This window comes from Pan paniscus, chromosome 6, assembly GCF_029289425.2.
Source record: "Pan paniscus chromosome 6, NHGRI_mPanPan1-v2.0_pri, whole genome shotgun sequence".
Classification (NCBI taxonomy): Eukaryota; Metazoa; Chordata; class Mammalia; order Primates; family Hominidae; genus Pan; species Pan paniscus.
Window position 1 is genome coordinate 179,264,299 of NC_073255.2, and position 20,544 is coordinate 179,284,842.

The 20,544-nt window shown below is 45.9% G+C and overlaps 4 gene segments (V, D, J or C); all 4 read left to right on the forward strand.

Moving 5' to 3' along the window:
* The first annotated feature begins 26 nt into the window (after positions 1–26).
* On the forward strand, positions 27–1,981 carry LOC100984334 (T cell receptor beta variable 6-6-like). The segment is given in 2 exon segments: positions 27–153; positions 243–1,981. Coding segments are annotated over 2 exon segments (642 nt in total).
* A 2,642-nt stretch (positions 1,982–4,623) lies between these two features.
* On the forward strand, positions 4,624–5,213 carry LOC129398288 (T cell receptor beta variable 7-8-like). The segment is given in 2 exon segments: positions 4,624–4,672; positions 4,800–5,213. Coding segments are annotated over 2 exon segments (463 nt in total).
* Positions 5,214–13,076: 7,863 nt separating this feature from the next.
* On the forward strand, positions 13,077–13,608 carry LOC129398289 (T cell receptor beta variable 5-5-like). The segment is given in 2 exon segments: positions 13,077–13,140; positions 13,265–13,608. Coding segments are annotated over 2 exon segments (393 nt in total).
* Positions 13,609–18,319: 4,711 nt separating this feature from the next.
* LOC129398290 (probable non-functional T cell receptor beta variable 6-7) lies at positions 18,320–20,436 on the forward strand. The segment is given in 2 exon segments: positions 18,320–18,446; positions 18,536–20,436. Coding segments are annotated over 2 exon segments (540 nt in total).
* Positions 20,437–20,544: the final 108 nt, after the last annotated feature.

Below are 20,544 nucleotides of genomic sequence, written 5' to 3' on the forward strand. Positions count from 1 at the left end.
CCCAGGCAGGGAGAATGAGGTCTCAGAATGACTTCCTTGAGAGTCCTGTTCCCCTTTCATCAATGCACAGATACAGAAGACCCCTCCGTCCTGGAGTACCTGCCATGAGCATCAGCCTCCTGTGCTGTGCAGCCTTTTCTCTCCTGTGGGCAGGTGGGTCCTGGGCAGGGCCCCTTGCATAGATTTCAAGGCCCAGCCCCTTTCCATTGGGGCTGCAGCATCAGCTGTTTCCTTCTCTGCAGGTCCAGTGAATGCTGGTGTCACTCAGACCCCAAAATTCCGCATCCTGAAGATAGGACAGAGCATGACACTGCAGTGTGCCCAGGATATGAACCATAACTACATGTACTGGTATCGACAAGACCCAGGCATGGGGCTGAAGCTGATTTATTACTCAGTTGGTGCTGGTATCACTGATAAAGGAGAAGTCCCGAATGGCTACAATGTCTCCAGATCAACCACAGAGGATTTCCCGCTCAGGCTGGAGTCGGCTGCTCCCTCCCAGACATCTGTGTACTTCTGTGCCAGCAGTTACTCCACAGCACTACAAGGCCATCTCCTCTCTGCACATAAAGGCAGGGAGGCTCTGCCCTCCTCCCCCACCCAAGACTCAGGGATGACCTGGGCAGAGTTTTCTGCAATGGGGACCTTGGAACCCCGAGTGGCCCTAAGTGGCCCGGAGAGTATGAGCCTCAGTCTGTGCCAGGTGCTCCTGCAGCCATCTCAGCCAGGCCTGGACTGGTCCCAGGTCCTCAGATGTCTCCTTTGTTGCTCTCTCTGGTCTATCCTCTGAGCTCTCCTTTTGGGGTTGGGCCAGGGCTTCCCCAGCTCCTACTTTTCTACCCATCATCCTGACTCCGAGGCCCCCAGGATGAAACAGGATTTGTATTTCAGATCCATCTAGGCTGTCCTCTCCCTGGTGAGCATGCTGCTTCCTCTATCTAGAGTTTTCCCCTCCCCCGCCCCACCCATGGTCTGTCCTGTGGCCTATCTTTCCTATCTGGGCAGTCACCTTCCATCCCCCGCCTCCCCGCCCCTCTCTACTGCAGCCATGGGGGGAGCACCTCTTCTGAGACTCCTTCCTTCCCATCACAGAGACTTCAAAGGCCATTTCCTCTGCCCTGGATGGAGCCTTCCTTTCTCTAGTGGCCAGCTCCTACCTGTGCTTCAGATCTCAGAATGATCTGCCCTCCCGCAGGAAGCAATCCCTCGCCGCCCAGCTGAGATCAATTTTCCTCTCATAAGCTCTCATAGAATCATATGTCTGTTAGTAACCCTTAGGACAATTAGGCTTTCTCAGATACTTGTCTGATGATTTTTGTGCTCTACCCAATTTTTTTTTTTTTTACTGAGACAGTCTCACTCTGTCACCAGGCTGGAGTGCAGTGGCATGATTTCCGCTTACTGCAAACTCTGACTCTGATTCAAGTGATTCTCCTGCCTCAGTCTCCTGAGTAGCTGGGATTACAGGCATGTGCCACCATGCTCAGCTAATTCTTTTTTGTATTTTTAGTAGAGATGCGGTTTCACCATGTTGGCCAGGATGGTCTCGATCTCCTGATCTCATGAACCACCTGCCTCGGTCTCCGAAAGTGCTGGGATTACAGGCATGAGTCACCGCGCTCGGCCTCTCCACTCAATTTTTGAGCCCATGAGAGCTAAGGCTGTGCCTGCTGCATTAACAACGTCAGTGCCTGGCGTGTGGGGATACCCATTTCACAGAGAATGGATGAGTGAACGAGAGGCTGAATGAGTGATGAGTGGGTGGACGAACCAATAGTAGGAACACACTACATCTACTGTAAACTGGCAGAGGTCTAGCATTAAGTACAAGAAAGCCCACCCCTTTGATTGCTGGGCTCAGGTCGATCTTGGAAATTGATGGGGAATCACTATCATGGCGGCCACACCTGGCTCAAGGCTTTCTCTTGTGGCTGCAGTACCTGACCTCCTCCAGGTCTCTGTGCTCTCTTTCAGGATCTTTCCCCACAAAAAATCTAGACAGATCAGAGATCCACTTCTAGAATTCCATCCTTAAAGGTTGTTCCTTGAAACCACTTCTGGTAAGAAAATCTCCATTAGGTTTGCATCAATAAAACAGAGCCACTACAGGTTTGTGAGTGTAAAAGATTTATGATCAGAATTAGACTTTATGCATATGTGGGAGGAGCTGAGGAAGACAAGGTCCGGAGGAGAGAAGTCAGAAGGTGAGGGAGCCAGTCAGTAGTCAGGGCTCCTGAAGCTCTGGGCAGGACAGGATAGAGTGGCAGGGACATGAGAGGATCAGAGCATACCAGGACATGCAGTGGGACCTTGAGCCGGGAGCACAGGAAAAGGCCAAGGAAACCTGCTTCTGGGGAAGCTGTTCCTTGTCTATGGGGGCCACCCCTGCAGGTGCACTGCCAAACACTGTGGGCAGCCTGGCTGCTGTTGGCCAGCATTTGGGAAGATGAACTGTACACAGGGTGCAGAAGGAACAGGACTTCCTAGGTCTGTTGGATGCCTCTGTATCTGCTGGACACTGACTCTCACTGTCTGACCACAATGATTTGCCAATTGTTATAGTGACTGTTTTATATCTGTCTTCTAAATTTTACCAAATGTATCCTTGACCATCTCTAACCAGAATGATAACAGAAATGGCATTCTGGGAAAGTCAGACTCTTACATTTGCAAAGTTGACTTAACACAATCCAGCACAGGATGGATTCTCCCAAATTAAGGCATCAGATCACACAACTGTCTCGACCTGCCACGGTCCATGGACTCCTCTCCGGGGGACACCTGTGCTGCCCAGGTGAATGTGGACACAATTTGTATGTAGATGTTCCAGACGCTGGTGACTAACTTTTCTTTTAATACTATGTCTGAAGTCTCCCTCACCCAGAGGGTCTATATATGTATGAGTATATATGTATTTATAAATATGTATGTGTAATTTCTCCTTAGAAGAAAATGTCATGATGACTACATGGCTTAATGGCATTTATTTATGAAAGAGCTTTATTAAAAATAATTAGAAAATTTGAATTCTATTCTGAATTTTTCCTTGGGAGTGTCCTGAGAGCATTTTTGACCCTACCGACCTTTGTCATGTGTGTATTTGGCAGCCTAGAGTGCAGCAGTTATTGGCGCCATACATTAGGGAGTTAGACTGGAGATGGCTGTAAAAATGACTGACTCTTAGTGTTATTCACTCTCACTCTGGGCCTCACTGGAATGTCACAGACTACCATCGAACAAATGGATTCCCAGTATGAAGAATATTAGGAGAAAGCAATGAGGAAACATGAGCACAAGCAACAAACATTTGAAGTGCAAACCTGAAGACTCGAAATTTTGGCATTATAAGATATGAAATTTTGGTGAGCTACATTTAAATGAACATGACGGGGAACTGAAACTAGGAAAAAGACAATGCCTGAAACCATCAACTTTCATAGCAATTGTCAAAAAATATATCTAGGAATGCCTCATACAATCACTGAAAACTAAATGGAAAGTCAAACAGTTGATTAGCTCCTCCTACAGAGATTTTTAGTGATTTCAAAGATGGATCTGCAGGAGTGATCTAGAATGCAGCACGGAAAATTAAAAGTGAAATATGAAAGAAGTTAGAGAACAGGGAAGAAAAAAATGGATGTTTCCCATATACTAGAATATGCATATTTTTCATAATTTCCCATTTTTTGTTGCATATGATTGAATTTTCAGACAGATAAAATAGGTAGAATGTTATGAGGTGATATTTATGAGATGTTAGCTGAGAAGTTTTTTGAGGTGTTTAAGGACCTAAATTCAGAGTTTCCAGAATCACAATGAATCTCAAATAAGACAGTCAAGTCATAAGCAAATTGTAGAACATGACGGACAAAGAGAAGATTTTGAAAGCCGTCAGAAAGAAAAGACAAATACGTCCCATAGGAATAGATGGAGAACAACAGTAAGTCAAGACAGTGGTTAAAAATAACCATTAGCTCAATTATCATTCTCCTTCATTTAAGGTAAGATTGATTAAAAAAAAAACTTTTAGAAGGGGAATATGAAAAATGACTGCTGTGAGTTTGCTATCAAGGTTTCTTTTCTGAATTACAGTTAAGAAAGGTGGGAAATGATTCCAGAAGAAAGGCATGAGGGCAGTTTGTGAGGTAACCCATGTGATGGGGCTGCCCCGTTGGGCACGTGTGACTGAGGGAATGCAGGAGGCTGGGGCATGAATGGGGATTGCAGAGGGGACCCTGAATTGCAGGATAGACAATGAGCTAATGCCTTGGTGCCTTGTTTTGGGGATGCTGTTGGCACATCCTACAGAACATGCCCAGCAGACAGAGGAGTGGCTGTAGGATGAGAAGATGAACTCAGAGATGCAGTGTGAGGCCTCTGGCTCCAGACAGCATAGGAGCCCAAAGCAATGAGCCAGGCATTGATGTTGTTAAAAGGGAGCTTATAAATATTTAAAGTGTGTTCTAATATAAATACTGTGACCCTGACATCCTGGGGATTGAGAGAGGAAGTGATGTTACTGTGGGAACTGCCCTGTAGAGACAAGGACATTCCTCATCCTCTGCTCCTGCTCACAGTGACACTGATCTGGTAAAGCCCCCATCCTGGCCTGACCCTGCCATGGGCACCAGGCTCCTATGCTGGGTGGTCCTGGGTTTCCTAGGGACAGGTGAGTCCTCAGAACATCAAGTAGTTTTATTTTTTCTCTGTGTGTAGGTGTGTGTGTGTTTGTGTGTGTGTGTGTGCGATGACTACAGATGTTTTCCTTATTCTGTTGCCAAATTCTATTTCCACAGATCACACAGGTGCTGGAGTCTCCCAGTCCCCAAGGTACGAAGTCACACAGAGGGGACAGGATGTAGCTCCCAGGTGTGATCCAATTTCGGGTCATGTAACCCTTTATTGGTACCGACAGACCCTGGGGCAGGGCCAAGAGTTTCTGACTTCCTTCCAGGATGAAACTCAACAAGATAAATCAGGGCTGCCCAGTGATCAATTCTCCACAGAGAGGTCTGAGGATCTTTCTCCACCTGAAGATCCAGCGCACAGAGCAGGGCGACTCGGCTGTGTATCTCTGTGCCAGAAGCTTAGCCACAGCGTGGCACAGTCGCGTCCTTCCTGCTCACAAACCTCATCCTTCTCTCTCCTTGCACCTCCTAGAGACCCTTAATAGAGGCCTATCTTTAATCCTCACTTTTTGTGGGAAATAAGTAGATTTGGACATTGGCTGTCCTTTGGGTTGAAAGAGACCACAGATTCATTCCTGAAACACAGTGACTGCAAATGTAGGTGGTGAAAACAATCACGGCCCACTGTACTCTAGGAGGGCTCGGAGCCAGCTCACTGCTCCAAACAAGGAGTGGGTGTCTTAGCCTTCGCCCTCAGGGCAGACATGCATCTTCTATAGGTCTTGGAGGCTGCTGTGTTGCCCACATATATGAGGTTGTCAAGGGCAGGAAACATGCTCTTCTCCTGCATATTTTGGGGCATCTGGAAGGTCTGAGGCTACATCCCCAGGAACATCTTTCTTCTAAAGCCTCTTCTATTCCTGTCACCTTGGAAATTTCTGCAACAAAATATCGAACCTCTCTTCCTGTTTGAAGTAAAGGTCTGTGCAACTTCCGTGGTCCTTACTTGATAAATACAATCATGGTAACAAGAAGACTTCATTTCTTCTGCCTACTTTAAGCCACTTGTATCCTTTATTTTATTTCCATTTGCCATTGCTACTGTCCTGATAGACAGAAGCATGCATTCACCACTGCTGCCTGTTCACATCAATTCCCTCAGGAAATCTGATTTTTAGACTCTGAGTGTTTTCATTGTTGTCCAACTCATTTGATTTGAAATAATTTTACCGAGGCCTTTAACTCAAGAAGTGATTTATTTATAATAGTGAATCTATTCCTTTTTATTTTATTTTTCATAATAGATAGTACTATATAGTACTTGTTATAAATAGAAGTACAATGATTATATTGCAATAGAATCTTCCACCTATCTGTGGGTGCTGCTGCAGTATGTATCTGTGAAAGCAAATGCACTGGTCAGAGCTGATGTGATTATGGATCCTGGGTTTCTGGGAGTCCTTGGCGACAGACCACTTCTCCAAGTCTGGGACTCAGTGTCCCAGACGCAACCATGATAGAGGTGTCCTGAGTCTTTCATAGCTAGGAAGGGCATCATAGTCCTTCCAAATTCACTGATCAGAAATTGTGGTGTGGTACAGACACCAAATTCCTTTCTCCAGAGAATGATGGTCACTGGCGGGGAGTTGCTGTTGACCCATTTTTTTCTTGTGTCGTCATCAAATCCCTCCTTGCTCAGGTGCCCTGTGTCTCCTGGGACTGAGTAAGTCCAGGGCACAGATGGGAATTCCCTGTCTCCCTAGACCTTTTGTCTAACTGCTGCCACTTTCCTCCATGTGACTCCTGAGATACCTGGTCCTAACAGTGGACAAGCTCTGACACTGAGGCTGAAGAGAACACAGTCCACAGTTGTCAACGGCGCTGAAAGAACATGTAGCAAAAACGAGCAGGGCTTCCAATTTATACTGAGAATGAACATGCAAGAGGAGCAAAGGGTAGATGGTACTAATGAACAAATAGGAAGGAATGCGGTTTCTGTTCTAATGAAATCATTCTGTTGTCTTAAGTTAAGCAGGAGAAAACTTTCACAGTAATTACATCAAGTCAAAGGCTAGCGGCTCCCCAACCAACCAACATAGCTATTTGCTCTGTTATCTTGGCAGCTTCAGAGGACTCAGAAATCCTTTCTCTGCACAAACATCCCTTTGTCCATTCCAAGACCCAGGATCACACACTCTGATCTTTTCATGAAAACAATGAGGTGTGCTATAGTTGCTGTGGCCTCATTTTAGTATGTTGAGTAGGAAGCATTGAAGAACTTTGAAAGCTTTGCTCTTGAGTCTAGGGATGTGCTGGAGCCAGCTTGTATGAGTCAGAAGAATCAAATAGGCATACTTTTCCCAGCTCCCTGTTCAGTGAAGCCATGCTGGGAGTTTGAAATCTGCCATGGTGGGTATGTTGGTACAACAGAAATTAGCAAATGCTACCAGCCATGCCCCCACCTTCACAGACACCCAGTTTATCAGCACATCACTGGAGTATTTTCTGATGTCCCTGTTATGCCATGTCTTTTAGGGACAAAAGGGCTCAGAATTTATGTCTCCTCTACTCTGTTCTTAGAAGCCATCATCTAAGGGGGCCTTGATTGCTCCCATTTCTATCCAGCTCCCAAATTCTCTTGCTCTGTAGCTCTGTGTCTCCTGCAAGCATGCCAGTCTGGAACATGACAAGTATTTTGAATGTAACTAAATGTATCACTGAACCAGTTCATTATTTACAAATTATCTTTCCTTGCATGGAATATTCAGATGCTGGAGTCATTGGGAACAGAGATGGCCAAGCAGCAACTCTGGGTTGTGAAACACTTACAGCCCTGCTATTCTTCTGTGGCAACGAGAGACCCTGTAAAAAGGACAATTTTGCTTTGGAGACTAAGCAGCTCCCCACCAGTCAGGAATGACTCTGCTTTTACTTTAGGCTGAGAGGTCAGAAGGGTCACACGCTCAATATTCTCCTCTTCAAGACGGAGTGTGGCCACTCTCCATCTCAGTCCCTGGAAGTTGTCCAGAGCTCCCTGAGAATCCCTGCTCTGGGGGCAGAATCACCAAGGCTCATCCTCACCAGCTCCCCACAGGCTCCAGCAGGGCTTTCCCACCAGGTGCAGGGCACAGGAATGGCTCTGCCTGTCTCTTAGGTAGAGGGAGGCCAAACAGTGATGTTTGTATAAGAGGGACTGGGGTTCTGTGTCTCCTTTAAAGTATTTGACAAAATTTTCTTTGTTTTTGTTTTATTGTGCCTTCTCACCAATGAGGAGAGCAATCCCTTGGTAGTTATATTGTTTTTGGCACTTGGGAAGGTTTTTGTGGTTAAGCCACATTAAGAAATTGTGCCTTTACAGGAAATTGTGCTGTACAGGAAAGTTCAGCTGTAACCCAAGGCGGTGAAAGAAATAGCAATAATTTTGAGAGCAGTTACTTGGGTATCTATGATAAAGGTGTTAAGTTTCATTGCCTACATCTAACTTTCAGTCTAGTGGAAATGAAAAGGCACAGTTAGGGGGCATGTGAGCATGCCATGAGAGAGATCGATGCCAATTGAGAAGTCTGTGCCATTCCCCAATACTGTGGGATTGAAGGGGAGGGAGAGATGACCTCTCCTTCAGACTGTGCTCAACAAGGAGGGAGTGGGAGTTCATCCACGGGAATCTGACGAGGAGCAAATCCCAGGGGCCTCTAACTCAGGGTGCAGGAGCAAATCCTTGGAGAGGAAAATGGTCCAGTTCAGCTGTCACAGGAGACAGGAGAAAGCAAAGTCATCTAATCCACAGTCTCCCAGCTGATTTGCTTCCTTATGATGCTATTTTGTACCAGCGTGTCCTCATCTCCCGCTGCTCCTCTGCCTGTTTCAGAATCATCTCTTTCGTGTTTGCTGCTCAGATCAGTGGATGTGCATTGTACAAGCTGATCATTTCCTGTAGCAGCCCCTTTGCTAGTCTTAGTTATATCCATCCTTATTTTCTGCATTAGGTACTGCTCCCTCCACCATTCATTGCTTATTGCCTTGTAAGAGGTCTCGTTTTATATATTTCAATTTTACTTTTTATTAATAGATATTTGACTTCATCTTTTGCTGATCTATACTTTTGGGGTAACATCGTCATTTTTGGAGGACGATTTGTTTATCTTTAGTGATTCAGATTAAATAATCTCTTTATACTTCAATGTCTGTGTTTTCTTCCTATTTTAAGCCAAATATTATTTCCTTTCATTCCTCTCCTTCTGTTACTCTTTCTTTAGATGGTAGTTTTAAGAGAGAAAAAGTTAAACTATAACTGGACCTATGTGATAAGAGTTATTCAGAATGAGGGTGGGATATTAAGATTGGTAACTCAAAGCAATAATCAGGGTTAGAACTAATGTTGGACTTAGGGTTTAGGGAAGCTGCTCATAAAACCAGCGTGATGGCACTTCTGGAATATTCTGGCAGCTTCCTCTGCAGACACTTCCCAGCATTCCTTGGGCCATTACAGAAGAAACAATGATGAAACTTCACTTATTGGCCACAAGATGGCAGTGTGGTCCACTGAGCTCGAAAGGGCTCTGGGGAGTCTGGGAGAGCAGCCTAGGAGGGAAAGGGTTAAGAAAAATTAGGGCTCGGATCCTGTATTATGCAGATGTTGCAGCAGTTTTCAGTTATTGCTAGGCTACCTACAGCTATGCAAGAGACGGGAAGTCCCTCTAATCTTTAATGACATCTACAGTTGAGGAATTTTGGCCGGGGCAAATTTTGGTCAGGGGGAGGTGTAGAGGAGCAACTGCCTCAGAGGAAAAGGGAAAAGCGAGGGGTGGGCTGTGTCCTGAGCCCAGTGCGTCTCTGCTGCACCTCATCTTCCCTGCAGGTCTGGCCAGGCAACAGCTTTAACCTGCTTGAGTGATCTGGAATTCTAGAAGTTCAGAAGTCGTACTGATAACATCACTTTGGCTGAGATTGCATTGGACACCAGGCATGTGTTCTCTGGAGGACAAAAAATATTGAGAACAAGCTCTAAAACACCTAAGTAAACAGACTACAGAAGAAAAATGTTAGTAGATGCACCAAACTGTGTCGTTAGACCTGATGATAACTGACTAGTAGAATTATCAAAAAGAGACTATAAATAAGTCTCCACTAAGTATTTGTGTTATTGAGAGCAGTGTTTGAGTCTTCTCAGGGTAGATTAAAGAAGGAATTCAGCTATTATCATGACTTTGGCTTGGATGAAAATCCATGAACTCCTCAATTGATTTTCTTGTAAAATATTACAGAATAATATTGAGCGAACATTTTATTTTTCTACAGCCTGTATCCCTCCTTAGCACTAACAGGTAAAGCGAATACCTAGAGGCAAGGTTTCTTTAGTTGGGATCTGTTAACTGCAGGACTGGGAGGTCCAGAGCTGGGCTTCATAGGGAGTGCAAACCCCACGTGCAGGGAACTCCGTGTGTCTGTGCTGTGCCCAACTCCCCTCTGTGAGGCTGTCAAAGGGGGAGGGCTGGGTCACCCGGGAACCCCACTCACAAAGAGGGGAGCAGGCTGCTTGCTGGGCAAAAAAATCACTTCACCAATTGGCCAATCTGTTGAAAGCCAAAATGAAAGGAAAGTCTGAATGTGAGAGTGATGAATGCCCAATTCTCCAAGTTATGAAATGTATAGCAGCTCATGGTTGTCAGAATGATTTCAACAGCATATAAAGATATTGTAAACAGCTTTTGTTTGTCTATAGCTTTCCTTGATATTGATCCTCAGTTGTTTTTCAGCCCACGCATCAGTTGAGCTTATTTTGATACCAAATTTTAAAGTTGCCACTTCAGTCACCAAGCACTTCTCACATTCTCCATAACTTACACAGACATGTGTGCTCCTGTCTTTTCTTATTTTTGTGTGATTCATTTTTAAATTGGGCTGTACAGAAAACAAGCATACATTTGTAAATGACTCCCATATTTTATGCAATTAACTGTTTACTTTTTAGTAATAATTTTATTTAAGGTTTAATTAATAGAGATAAAAACAGAAATATTAATACAAGGACAACATGGTAAATTTTGACAAATGCATATGCCAGAGCAATGGTAACTGAAATGATTATAAAAAAATTTCCGTCATGCAGGAAAGTGTCGTCATGCTCTGTTCCAATCAATTTCTATCCCACAGATAAAAACTTATCTTAGTTATTTATTTATTTTGAGACAGTCTCACTCTGTCGCCTAGGCTGGAGCACAGTGGTGTGATCTCAGCTCACTGCAAGCTCTGCCTCCCGGGTTCATGCCACTCTGCTGCCTCAGCCTCCAGAGTAGCTGGGACTACAGGCGCCTGCCACCATGCCCGGCTAATTTTTGTATTTTTAGTAGAGACGGGGTTTCACTGTGTTAGCCTGGATGGTCTCGATCTCCTGACCTCGTGATCCACCCACCTCAGACTCCCAAAATTCTGGGATTACAGGCATGAGCCACGGCACCTGGCCAAAACTTTTCTTATTTTTATCACCATTGACTAGCTTGGTCTATTCCTGCACTCCGTATAAATGGAATCATATAACATTTTTATTGAGTTATTTCCCTCCAAAATTAGTATTTCTGAAGTGTATTCATATTGTTGTATCAGTAGGTCATTCTTTATTATGACTAACATTCCATTGCATAAAAATACCACAACTTGTTTATCCATGCTCCCGTTGATGGATATCCACGTTACTCCTGTCTTCAACTATTATGAATAAAGTTGTTGTGAATATTCTTGTGGAATTCTTTCTTGTGGATATATGGATTCTTTTTTTTTTTTATTTTCTTTTAGGTATAGACTTAAGAGTGGAAATACTGATTCACAATGTAGATGTGTGTGCTATGCTTGCGTGTCCCCACAAAAGCTCATATTGAAATTTGTCAATGTAATGGTATTGGGAGGTGGGACAGCTATGACTAGGTCATGAGGGATCTGCCCTCAGAAACAGATCAACGCCCTATTGTGGGAGTGAATGAGCTGTCTTGGGAACGGTCCTCTGATAAAAAGGATGAATTCCGCCACTTTCTCTGTCTTGGGTGCTTGCTTCCCCTTCCTTCTGCCTTGGATAATAGCAGGAGGCCCTCAGCCGCTATGGCCCTTTGATCTTGGACTTCCCAGTCTCCAGATCTATAAGCCAAATAAATCTCTTGTCTTTATAAATTACCCAGTCTGTGGTATTTCTCTACAGCAGTAGGAAAGAAATTGAAAGAAAACATGGTGCTGAGAATGGCGCTGTTGCTACAACAAGGACCTGAAAATGTAGAAGCAGCTTTGGTTAATGGCAAATGGGTAATGGATAGAGGTTGGAAGAATTCGGAGAAGCAGACAAGCAAAAGCCTAGATTGCTGAAACAGATCATTAAGGGTAATTCTGGTGAAGGCTCAGGGGGAAATGAGGAACAAGATATCGGAAATCAAAGTAAATGCTATCCTCGTTGTAAGTAGCAAAAACCTTGGAAAAATTGTGTCCTGTTCTAGGACTTTATGGAATAAAAATATTATGAGCTATTAGCTAGGATATCTACTGAAGGAAATATCTAAGCAGCTAAGCATTCAGGCTATTGTGGACTACTTTCAGGCACCAGGAAATTTAACCCAGCAAGAAAGGAGCCAAAGGAATAGATTTTGCAAACCAGCACAGATGATGACACCACCTCCCTCTGCTGTCCTGTCTCCAATAAGACAAACTCGCTCTGGAGTTAGAGAAAAGAGGAGCCAGTTAACATAATACACTGGGGTCAGCTTCTGAAGGCAGGGTGGATCTGAAGGGAATAACATAAACTGTCCAGAGCACTACGTATAGGATGACCTTGAGGGTGCTGAGTCCCAAGCTGGCTAGGTCTGTGCTATGAGCTGAGAAGGCCCTAGAATTATTTCTGGGGAATCTGAACTCTTGATAATTTACAGACAATACAGGTCTGCTTTGATTCTGATCAGATGGACTAAATCTTGGGGAATCTGCACCGCTGGCCACTCAGGAAATGGGTTGGGAATGTTGCCTGAGACAGGAAAATATGATAAGAAACATGGTGTGAATCTAGCATCAGAAAGATGATGTGAGGACAGCAAGGAAGAACTGCAACTTGAGGTTTAATCACAGCCTCCTCATCCTCCCCTGATGGGCAGGTGTGTGAGCTCCAGGATGGAGCACCACAGCACTAGGTGGGAGAAGGGTGATAGGGTGGTGGGGCTGCCTGTGAGCTGGGGCAGTGTAGGTAGAGGAGCAACTGTATCACCACAGAAGCTTGTGCCTTCACCCATCCCTCCAGCTCTGCAGGACAGGTTGAGTCCAGGGTCCGTAGTGCGCTAGACTTAAGGAAGGCCGCATGGGGAGGACACAGGACAGTGACATCACAGGATACCCCTCCCATCAAGAAAATCAAGGCTCAGAACTAACTGGGTTCTTCCCCAGGAGGACCAAGCCCTGAATCAGGTGCAGTGCTGCCTGCCCCACTGTGCCATGGGCTCTGGGCTCCTCTGCTGGGCGCTGCTTTGTCTCCTGGGAGCAGGTGAGTCCTGGGCACAGGACAGCAGCCCCATTCTCAGCTTTTCCACCCCTGTGTCCTCCACTTTACCTTGGAGAAGACCTCCAGGCTGTCTCCTGAGCTCATCCTCCATCTGCTTTTCCCACAGGCCCAGTGGACGCTGGAGTCACCCAAAGTCCCACACACCTGATCAAAACGAGAGGACAGCACGTGACTCTGAGATGCTCTCCTATCTCTGGGCACAAGAGTGTGTCCTGGTACCAACAAGCCCTGGGTCAGGGGCCCCAGTTTATCTTTGAGTATTATGAGAAAGAAGAGAGAGGAAGAGGAAACTTCCCTGATCGATTCTCAGCTCGCCAGTTCCCTAACTATAGCTCTGAGCTGAATGTGAACGCCTTGTTGCTGGGGGACTCGGCCCTCTATCTCTGTGCCAGCAGCTTGGCACAGCCCGGCAGAGTCACTGACATTCTGTATGTAAACTTCCTGCCGTAACTTTGACTTGAGAGCTGCAGGCCCCACCCAGGTTTCACTCCTTCAAGGGAAGCTTTTAGTTGTTTGGAAGGCATGTCTTGTGTCCTACTGAGGGCAGACCTTTCCCAAGCAATAGAGCCCAGGTTTCCTGTGCCCTGAGTGCGCCTGCTTCTGTGCTGCATCTTCTTGCAGCTTGTCCCTTCCTGGGTAACTTCAGTAGAAGAGTGACTGCTGAGCGCTTGGTGTGTGCTAGATTTTTGTATATGTGATATATCTTAAAGCTTTTCCACAACCTTGCAAATCAAACATTCTTATCCTTCCTTTACAGATGGGAGCCTCAGGGACATTGAGTCATTTTCCCCAGTGTCTCCTGACTTGTAAGGATCAGAAGTGGGAAACAAACTAGTCCATCCATTTTCCACCTACCCCCCTGTTTCATCATCACCTTCTGTATCCTGTTCAGTAAATCAGAGCCCTCACACTGCCCTCTAGTGACCAGCAGGGCTGCAGCAGAGGCTCAGATGTCTTCAGGGGTTATTACTATGGCCTCCTAATTAGCAATTTTGAGGAATGTTAAATTTCACACTTTTTAAAAAATCATTTATATGCATTCCCTTTGTCTTTCCCATGTCTGTAGCTTACATTTTCATTTTTATGGTGTTTTTTGATGTACAAGAGTTTAATTTAATGCCACAAAAATGAAAAACAATTTTGTTTGTGTGTAGACAAAAACTCCTTTCTCATATAAATGTCTAAACATATTTTTCTTAATTTATTCTAGTAAAATTTAAGTTTGGCTTTTCTCCATTAAGAAGAAATGTACCTGAAATATATCTCACGTCAGAAATAACATAGAGACCTAGGAATGGGAGGGAAGCACATATGTTCAGTGAAGAAGCAACAGCCTGTCAAAAAGATCCCAAAATGGACACCCTGCGCTGACGGTGGAGAGGTAGCTGGAGGTAAATGATCACGAACTTTATCAAGCTGTTGTTGTTAGAAGAGGGACAGCCAGGAGCAGAGACCACATGGGTGAAGGTTTATGACTTGAGTCTAGGTTGAAGGTTGCAGCAGGTAGAGGGCAGAATAGCAGGCAGAGGGCAGAGTCACTGGCTGGCAGGGGCAGTGGCATCACCAGTGACTCTACTGACATCCAGGAATTATGTCCCCAACACACAAAGTGAAAAAACTCCCCACAATCTGCACATTTTTCCCTGGCCCTGCTATGGCCACCAGACTCCTCAGTGGTGTGGCCTTTTGCCTCCTGGGGGCAGGTGAGATCTTTAAAGCCTTTTCCTTGGCTCACCACATCCTAGCCTAAGCCTTTACATCAGGTCTGCATTATTGGGTCCCTCCTTGGGCACTCAACTTCCTTCTATCATAGCCTTCACAGATGCTGGAACAACCTGATCCCAAGATACCAGAGAACAAAGGCAGGACGTGAAGTGACACGGAGATGCCTGAGACTGCCATCCATGAATACAGGTGCAGATGTTAATAGGAGCCGAAGCTGGTGCACAGCTGATCTGTCCCAGCACACACTACAGAGAAATCCCTGAATGTCTTTGACTTCCTCTCAAAGCCAAATATGTGGCCTTGGTGTCAGACAGTCTCTCCCAGACCTCTGTGCCCTCTTGCACCAGCCTTTACCCTACAGCCACCTTCCTCTGCACACAAAGTTCAGTGGAAGATATAGGTGGCCTTGTCTTTACGAGATCGTGATCTGGGCAGTGGAAGACATTGTCCCATAGGTGTCTTCCCAACACTGCCGAGGCTGGGGCCTTCAGACCTCTGAGCAGCTCCGTGCATATGAAACTCTGCCTTGTGTTGAGCTTCTCTGCCAGGCCAGTCTCAGCTGGACAAAGGAACGCACATCACCATGATGTGAGTAGATGCAGCCTCTCTTCCAGGCCCCTCCTGCAGCTCTGGCCTCAGAAGTCCTCTTCCTCAATTGCTCTCAGGAAGGAAAGTTCATTTGAAATTGTATATTTGCAGACAGCATTGACAACACAGGTCTACGTATGTCCAATCCCACCTTCCATTTGTAACAAATACAAACACTGGTGTGCTTCTTTTCACCCCTCTTTTCTGTGTTCATGCATACCTTTCTACCCAAGTACACCTACAGAAATTGGGTTCACCTGTACACTTTACCGGCCACATGCATACTCTTTTCTGTTAATATACCTTGGTCTTTATTGTTCCAGATTGGTCGATATAGATCTAACTTGCTCTTATTAGCTGCTTCATATTGCATAATGAGGGTAGACAGGTACATTCATGCTCTATTGTCTGAGTCCTAAATTCTGCCAAATCTTTTCTAAAGGGACTAAATGACCTCTTTATGCTTCCAAGTTCTCCTCACCCCAGCACCCAGTTGATGAATGCAGCTTTCCCATCACTCATAATCCTAGCAGGTGTGAGAGCTTTATCAGTTTCTCCTGCATGAGGAGACAGGGAGAGATAAAAGGATAGATGTTTATCAAACCTACCAGAGCCTACACAGTATCTCAGTTCATCCTCATAAAGCATGGAGAGGAATGTGCGTCTTGTTTTATAGACGAGTCTAGATGTGGCTAGAGTCCAGGAAGGTTAATGAATGGCGTTGCCCATGGTCTCAGAGCTAATAAATGGTGGAGCCAGATGGAGGACAGTTGGCTTGCCTCTGTGTAGAACTGATAGAGTGGTCACTGGAGTTTGAGGGAGGTGAAGTCTAGAACCATCTGGCGTTGTCTTCGGATCAGACGCCAGGGGGCAGTAGAGTCTGTGTACCCTACAGCACTGAAGGTAAAAGCATCATGGTGTTGGCAGTGGGGAGGTACTAGAGTGGGTATGTGGTTAGTGGCCTGGAACCAGAAGATCTGAACTTTGAAAAAATTTTTCCCATCACAAGACGTAGCAGAGACACTGATGTGGATAATCTAGGCCAGAGAACGGTGTGACGAGCTGTTCTTAAAATGAGGGAGGGAGGAGAAGCAACTAAGGGTCACTTCCTCTACATGAAATGGAGAGGAAAACAATGTTAACTAGAATCTCATCTGAATTTAGTCAGTTTTGCTTTGTAAGTAGTTGCAAGGTGGGATAATTTATTTTTGACGTTAAGTAAACATCTATACGGCTTCTTTACCTTATGAAGTCTGGTGGTGAAGGCAAAAATGGTACGGCCAATGGAGTCACAGTTTGTTTAATAAATAACTCAGAGTTCAAATGGAGACTCTCATGGGCCAGAAATTGGTAAATGTTCCTGCATTCTAAAATTAGGAGGATCTTATTTTCTTTGAATCAACAGAGAAGGAAGCACAGGCAGTGGGGAGGGACAGTAGGGAACTCGGCAGAGTGGCCACAGAATGTGGAAGACAAAGGACATGTAATACCAAATTCTAAGGTGTGAAGCTGTGATGCAACTCTCCTCCTTCTCCTAATGTTTTTCAGGTCTCAGCACAGATGCACACCTGAGGGAGTAACTTCTTTGGAAATGAAGGACAAATAGCTGTGTAATAATAAGTCCACCTTACAAAGCACAACTGGAAATGGAAACAAGATTATTTCTAAGGCCTTTTCTACTCTAAGAGTAACTTGGTAGCAAGCTGAGAGGTGAGGATGGGGGGATGTTCATCCACACGCAATGAGTACCATGAGGCTCTACCATGAAGCATATAGTCCTCAGTATGAATCAGAGCCCTAAGAAGAATAATGCCCTTTACATTGCTTTGCCCTCTGCCATCCTAAACCCATCCCACCCATAATTAAGCAGCCATGGAAATGAAGGGAGCCAGAAGGAATCAAACCCTGCTGCTTGGTTCAGTAGACAGAGGGACCTGGGGGCAGGGTGTTGGCTGGGTCTAGGAGAAGATGATGAGCTCAGAAAACAGACAAGGAGAAACCCCAGGGGAAAGCTTGTAAAATCCTGGAGGAATCACAAGATATATTATTTGAGCTCCTTTTTATTTATTACTAAATTAATGGCAGGAATCCCATACAAAGGGATATTCCTTATGAAACATGACATCTAAAGTACAAACAGAGGATTCTTCCTTACCCTAAATCCTGCCCTCTCTCCCTGAGTCTCTCACGCATCAGGCCACCTTTGTGCCCATAAGTCATGGGCAACGCAGTGTGGTCACCTTCATCCACACCTAGAGGACAGTCAGCAAAGTGAGGTGGTTCTGCCTGCTGCGGTCTCACCCCAGACATGGAAAGCAAGAGCCCTGGGTGGAGCTGAAGGTGCTCAGCTGGGTTTATCAGGAGTCTCATCTGTCAGTGGATTGACAAGAAACAGAGCAAAACGACTCCTCCAATGTTGATGAGCCTGCCCCTGGGTTTTGGAAACCTGATAACAGAGAAAACCAATATAGACAAAGGATTTTAAACAGGATTATGGTCAATTAAGCAAATTAGAAAAAGATACTTGAAAGAATATTTGGGACACAGGAGTCAAAAACACCAGGAAGACATGAGGAGTGTCCCTAAGACTCTAGACTACAGCACTGTGTAGACAACTAACACCAGAATATTATTATATTATCGAGGTAATAAAATTTACAGTGAATTACGAACTGTTTCCAAAAGGTCATGAAAATCTTGTAGACTTGTTTCAATTCAGACAAATGTGTTCTTCTCATTCTCAGCTGTTCACTGGTGCATTTATCTTGAATTTGACCATCTGGGGAATGGGCGTGGCCTCTCCTGACTGGAAGGCTCTGGGGCCCAGGCAGGGAGAATGAAGTCTCAGAATGACTCCCTTGAGAGTCCAGTTCCCCTTTCATCAATGCACAGACCCAGAAGACCCCTCCGTCCTGCAGCCCCTGCCATGAGCCTCGGGATCCTGTGCTGTGCGGCCTTTTCTCTCCTGTGGGCAGGTGGGTCCTGGGCGGGGCCCCTTGTGTGGATTTCAAGGCCTAGCCCCTTTCCACTGGAGCTGTAGCATCAGCTTTGTCCTTCCCTGCAGGTCCAATGAATGCTGGTGTCACTCAGACCCCAAAATTCCACGTCCTGAAGACAGGACAGAGCATGACTCTGCTGTGTGCCCAGGATATGAACCATGAATACATGTATCGGTATCGACAAGACCCAGGCAAGGGGCTGAGGCTGATTTACTACTCAGTTGCTGCTGCTCTCACTGACAAAGGAGAAGTTCCCAATGTCTACAATGTCTCCAGATCAAACACAGAGGATTTCCTGCTCAAGCTGGAGTCAGCTGCTCCCTCTCAGACTTCTGTTTACTTCTGTGCCAGCAGCTACTCCACAGCGCTGCAAGGCTGTCTCCTCTCTGCACATAAAGGCAAGGGAAGGTGCTGCCCTCCTCCCCCACCCAAGACTCAGGGATGCCCTGGGCAGAGATCTCTGCACCAGGAACCTTGGAACCCAGAGTGGCCCCAAGTGGCCCGGACAGTATGAGCCTCGCTCTGTGCCACGTGCCTCTGCAGGCATCTCAGCCAGGCCTGGACTGGTCCCAGGTCCTCAGATGTCTCCCTTGTTGCTCTCTCTGGTCTGTCCTCCGAGGTGTCCTTTCGGGTTGGGGCCAGGGCTTCCCCAGCTCCTACTTTTCTACTCATCATCCTGAGTCCGAGGCCCCCAGGGTGGAACAGGATTTGTATTTCAGATCCATCTAGACTCCTGTCTCTTCCTGGTGACCATGTTGCTTCCTCTCTCTAGGGTTTTCCCAGCCCCCACCCTCACGTAGTCTCTCCTGTGGCCCACCTTTCCCATCTGGGCAGTCACCCTCCAAGGCCTTGCTGGGTCTCTCCTCCCCTCACTTCCCCGCCCCTTTCTACTGCAGCTATAAGGGGAGCCTCTCTTCTGTGCCTCCTTCCTTCCCATCAAAGAGATTTCAAAGGCCATTCCCTCTGCCCTAGGCTAGAGGCTTCCTTTTCTACTGGCCAGTGCCTACCTGTGCTTCAGATCTCGGCATAATCTGCCCCTCCTGCAGGAAGCACTCCCCCGCCTCCCAGCTGAGATCAACTTTCCACTCAGAAGCTCTCATAGAATCATATGTCTGTTGGTAACCTTTAGCACAGTTGGGCTTTCTCAGGTACTTGTCTGATAATTTTTGTACTCCACCCATTTTTTTTCCCTTTTTTTCCTTTTTTTTTTGAGACAGAGTCTTGCTCTGTCACCAGGCTGGAGTACAGTGGCACTACCTCGGCTCACTGCAACCTCCGACTCTCCGACTCTCTGGTTCAAGCGATTCTCCTGCCTCAGCCTCCCAAGTAGCTGGGATTACAGGCACACACCACCACACCCAGCTAATTCTTTTTGGTATTTTTAGTACAGACAGGGACTCACCATGTTGGTCAGGATGGTCCCGATCTCCTGACCTCATGATCCACCTGCCAAGGCCTCCCAAAGTGCTGGGATTACAGGCATGAGCCACTATGCCCAGACTCTCCACCGAATTTTTAAGCCCATGAGAGCTAAGGCTGTGCCTGCTGCATTTACCAACATCGGTGCCTGGCATGTGGGGAGACCCATTTCACAGAGAATGGATGAGTGAATGACAGGCTGAGTGAGTGATGAGTGGGTGGACGAACCAATAGTAGGAACATGCTACACCTACTGTAACTTGGCAGAGATCTAGCATTAAGTACAAGAAAGCCCACCCCTTTGATTTTTGGGCTCAGGTTGGTCTTGGAAATTGATGGGGAATCACTATCATGGCGGCCACACCTGGCTCAAGGCTTCCTCTTGTGGCTACAACACCTGAACTCCTCCAGGTCTTTGTGCTCTCCTTCAGGGTCTTTCCCCACAACAAATCCAGACAGATCAGGGATCCACTTCTAGAATTCCATCCATAAAGGTTGTTCCTTGAAACCACCTCTAGTAAGAAAATCTCCATGAGGTTTGCATCAATAAAACAGGGCCACTACAAATTTGACAGTGTAACCGATTTATGATCAGAATTAGACCTTATGCATATGTAGGAGGAGCTGAGAAAGAGAAGGTCTGGAGGAGAGAAGT